This window comes from Triticum aestivum, unplaced genomic scaffold (genome assembly GCF_018294505.1).
Source record: "Triticum aestivum cultivar Chinese Spring unplaced genomic scaffold, IWGSC CS RefSeq v2.1 scaffold256626, whole genome shotgun sequence".
Classification (NCBI taxonomy): Eukaryota; Viridiplantae; Streptophyta; class Magnoliopsida; order Poales; family Poaceae; genus Triticum; species Triticum aestivum.
In genome coordinates this window covers 4,562-8,801 of record NW_025232943.1, presented here as the reverse complement: position 1 = coordinate 8,801, position 4,240 = coordinate 4,562, and the positions used below count along the sequence as shown (strand labels likewise).

At 44.4% G+C, this 4,240-nt stretch overlaps 1 protein-coding gene across 1 annotated transcript; it reads right to left on the bottom strand.

Moving 5' to 3' along the window:
• Positions 1 to 2,908: 2,908 nt before the first annotated feature.
• On the bottom strand, positions 2,909 to 3,966 carry LOC123175984 (lectin-like). Its single transcript, XM_044590416.1, has one exon. The coding sequence runs from the start codon at positions 3,913 to 3,915 to the stop codon at positions 3,037 to 3,039; it is 879 nt and encodes a 292-aa protein (XP_044446351.1). The 5' UTR covers positions 3,916 to 3,966; the 3' UTR covers positions 2,909 to 3,036.
• Between the last annotated feature and the right edge of the window lie 274 nt (positions 3,967 to 4,240).

Genomic DNA, 4,240 nt, shown 5'->3' with positions numbered 1-4,240 from the left:
AACATGTAGGAGATCTACATTAGTGAAAAGGGAAAGGCAGCCAAATTCAGATTAAGAGGATATAAACTTGGGTGGTGAGTTTAAAACTTGTCTATCAGTAAAGAGGCTAAGCTAGAGATATGAGAATGTCGCATAATTTTTGGGATGAGTATAGTTTGTTGGGTTTATCCTAGTTAAGTATAGATTGCCTATGTGCAATTGCAAAAAAGGAAAATTAATATACAAGACAAATAGGCTACGTGATGTTGGGTTTGTTGGGTTGGGTTTATCATAATTTTTGGGATGAGTATAGTTTTTTGGTACGTGATGTGTGCTGTTAGTGAGCGAAGTCGAATGGCGTCCACACCAACAAATAGGCTACATAAAGTCACAAATTATTGGGGATAATCTCAATTTATTAGGTTTATTAGCTCAGTCTATTTAGATGTTTCTTTTCATGGGTCAAGATAGCTATTTATTCTACCATTTATAAATCTAGCTTAACTATAGTTCTAACAGTTTACCCTACACAAAATTTAAAAAATATAGAAAGTCCATTTTCCCTGCTGAAACATTAGCTTGGCTCATATATAAGCTAATTCTTTTAGCTCACCAAACTTCTAAATCATCATGTAGTTTAAGATATGAAGGAAAAATTGTTGTTGTAAAATTTTAAGATATGAATCCAAAATCATGTAGTTTATACACATATTCTTACAAAAAGTATGACCATCTACAAGCTATGCAAATAAAATAGAGATATTTACCGCATAAATCCCAAATGTTAATATTTTGCAGTCAATATATGCACAGATATTTTACTTCATCATGTAAGCTACATGTATTAAAAATTTCAAATTTTATTGGATTTGTCACTATAATTTAGTCCTTACATAAGCCAGCCGATGGGTTTAAGAATGGGTGAAGGAGTAAATTTCTCCTGTGTTTGATACTTTGAGAGGTAAAGACTTAGTTTTAGGTAGCTAAATGATGTTGTGATGTGATTATTCTATGAAATACTATGAAATTCTTGCCAGAAAAGAAGAAAAAAGCTATCCACACAACCACTAAAAATAGGAGGAAATGGGTTGGGTAAACGGGATTATGATTTACAAGAATCTACCTAATATCGAACATAGTTTATGTGAGCCAAAAGAATTGTGAGCCAAGCCAGTAGCTTCATTGGGAGTGAGTTTCTTCCTTTCTTAAAATTTGTTCCTGTTTCTCACATAACCAAAATTTAATTGAAAAAGTAATAACACGAAAATGGCATTTATAAAGCAATCTAATTAGGGCATGGCCAATGGGCTGCCTCAAACCTGCTGCCCCATTGTCCACCTAGGTTTGAATGCCACGTTGTAGAAAAATTGGTAGCCCTGCAGGTCCTGGTGTGGCTTGCAGCAGAGCCGGCTGCTCCATGCGAGAAACCAAGAGAATGTGGGGAGAGAGAGGAAAAGTAGAGGGAAAGCAAGCTGGAGATGGTCCCAGGAGGTGAAAAAAGATATGAGAATTAGAAAGGAAAGAAGATGATGGTGGGTTCCACAGAAGGGTAGCTTCACGTTTATCATCGGATGAAAAAAAATCGAATTGGTAGCCTCATTTCCTTGATCATAGGTGGCTGAGCTGGGGCAGCACCTAGGTGCTGCCACCATTGTACATGCCCTTAACAATATGGATTTCATCATGGTCCCCTCAACATCTGCTCTAAGATCTTAGGAATCATGATGCGGACTGGCAATTGAGCATGAAGACGATTAATCATACAGACGTGAGAGCCCGGGCAGGTGCGCATGATGACATGATGTTGCCATGCAACTTTAGCAGGGTCGTACGTTTTGTCATGCACGAATAGGAAACCAGCTAGCTAGTGCATGTACATATGCAAAAGAAGCTTTCTGTTTTTGTTCTGGCGACGTAGGGATAAGATCGATATATTGCAAGCAAGACCCTTGCTTGGTGATGTGTAACATTCTAGAAGAGCTTGATCAGATGGGGTCCACACCACCAAGGGGCTAGAGTGATGAGAATGTCACATCACATTAGGGATGATTTATGATTATAGTTGGTTAGGTTTATTATTTGAGTTTAGATTGCCACATGCAAAAGAACACATCAAACTAATACAGTCTAGAAAATATTCCCTCCAATCCAAAAAATGTCTTGTGGCTTTGGTTCAGCTTTAGTTCAAGTTTGAACTAAAGCCACAACACTTTTTTTTGGATTGGAGGAAGTATCAAATAAAATATCAGACCGAGGGAGTAAATTAATAGATGAAAGTACATCAACTTTGACCTGTGATTATTTGGGTTGTTCTATGTTTTTTTCTGTAGAAAAGTAGCGCAGAACATGCAGGAGAGCTATATTAGTAAAGATCGAGGGAAAAGGCAGCCAAATTCAGATTAAGAGGATTTAAACTTGGCTTGTGAGTTTTAAACTTGTCTATTTGTAAAGAGGCCAGCTACAGACATGAGAATGTCACATCAATTTTGGGATGATTGTAGTTGGTTTGTTAATACACAAGTCATTATAGTACTGAAAGATATATACTTGAGTACGCTAACGACAGGAGGATGCATAAGCTTAGTGTTTTTATTAATTTCTGCCGCATGAATCAATTATGGATTCTTGGTACGTGATGTGTGCTATTTGTGAGCGAAGTCCAACGGCATCCGCACCAACAAATAGGCTACATAAAGTCACAAATTATTGGGGATAATCTCAAGTCATTAGGTTTATTTCCTTTTTGATATAGGACAGCCCTCCTAACTGGTTAATGTTCGCCAGGGGAGGTGGCACATGCGAACAATTCGTTGGCAGTTTTAGTTGTGATGAAAGTGGGGAGAGGTGACATTTCCTTCAGAAGACATGACATTTTCTCCCTGAGAAGGTTTCGTCTAAAAACTGCCGTCGTTTGATCCCGTTTTACAACCAAAACTGACAGTAAAAATGGTTCGCTTGCCACCCCCTTACAGCGAACGTTGGCCGGGGACAATTACCGTTGATATATTGGTACACCTTATCGGAATATTAGAAATTCGTCCATGCATGATGACATCGTTAGATTTGAAATGGGTTACCTGTTGAGTGGAAGGACCAAGAGAGCAGCTGGTGCGACTCGCAGAGGACACCGGTGGCCGCCGAGAACCCGACGGCGGCGTCCTGTACAAGGCCGGCGTCGTCCCTGAGATCCATGGTGGCGTTGAACTCGTACGTGGTGCTCGACTCCTCCGACGCCAGCTCGGTTTTCCGTAGCGCCACCTTCATCACCTTGGACTCGCCGTCGTACGTGACGCTCGCCCACATGATTCCATGTAGGCTCAACGGCGGCAGGCTTCTGGTCCGGTTGGACCTGATGCCGTTGACGTCGACGCCGATGTGGTCGCCACCGCCGGCGCCGTCCCCGTTCGAGGGGTCCCAGCCGTGGTTCCAGCGCGTGTCGAACTCCACGGCGAGGATGTGCGGCGGGCGTCGCGAGTCGGCGGCGCCGGTGCTGTTGGGGTTGCTGAAGAGCCCGAGGAGGCCGCCGTCGGAGCCCGGAGGAGGGGTCGTCGCCGGGAAAGGCCCGAGGAAGAACGCCATGCCGTCGCCCCGTGAGAGGTTGTCCGTCCTGTTGCTTTCCTGGACGATGGCGAAGCGGAAGCTCGTCGTGAAGCTGGCTCTCCTGCCGGTACGGTCGTCCCAGAGGCGCACGGGCTTACGGTGCACGACGCGGCCGGTGAGGTTGGAGCTGTCGTCGGTGAGGATGACCCGGTCGCGGCCAGCGTAGGAGGCGTTGATGAATTTGAGCTGCTTGCGGTCCCTCGGGACGGTGAAGTTGTAGTCGAAGGACAGTGCGGCGGCGTGAGTTGTCGCGTAGGTCATGGCTAGAAATAACAGGAAGCAGCTGATCATCAGGTCGTAGTACGTGGGTAGGGGGATGCTTCTTGCATGGGCCATGGCTGCAGCTAGCAGAGGCCAGAGGGAGTTAAGCTAGTAGTGATCAACACATGTCAGCTGGCTTGCTCATGCAGGACGATGCGGGGGGTGGAGAAGTATTTATTAGTTTGATTCAAGTAGAGTGGATTAAGACCCTAGAGACAATTGCAAGCTTGACGAGGAATACTATTTGGATTAGTCAAGTCAAACGTTTACATATAATAAAGGGATACGTTTCCCTACGGTGCGCCAGCCGAGCGTTTCGGCCGGTCGCGTGCGAGTTGGGCACGTGCATTCAGATCGCGCTGGATCCTTTCACGCAGGGGTGCCACGACCATGGCCCACA

Bases quoted from the DNA above. Each gene is read 5' to 3' on its own strand.
- LOC123175984 (XM_044590416.1), bottom strand. From the start codon at position 3,915: ATGGCCCATGCAAGAAGCATCCCCCTACCCACGTACTACGACCTGATG.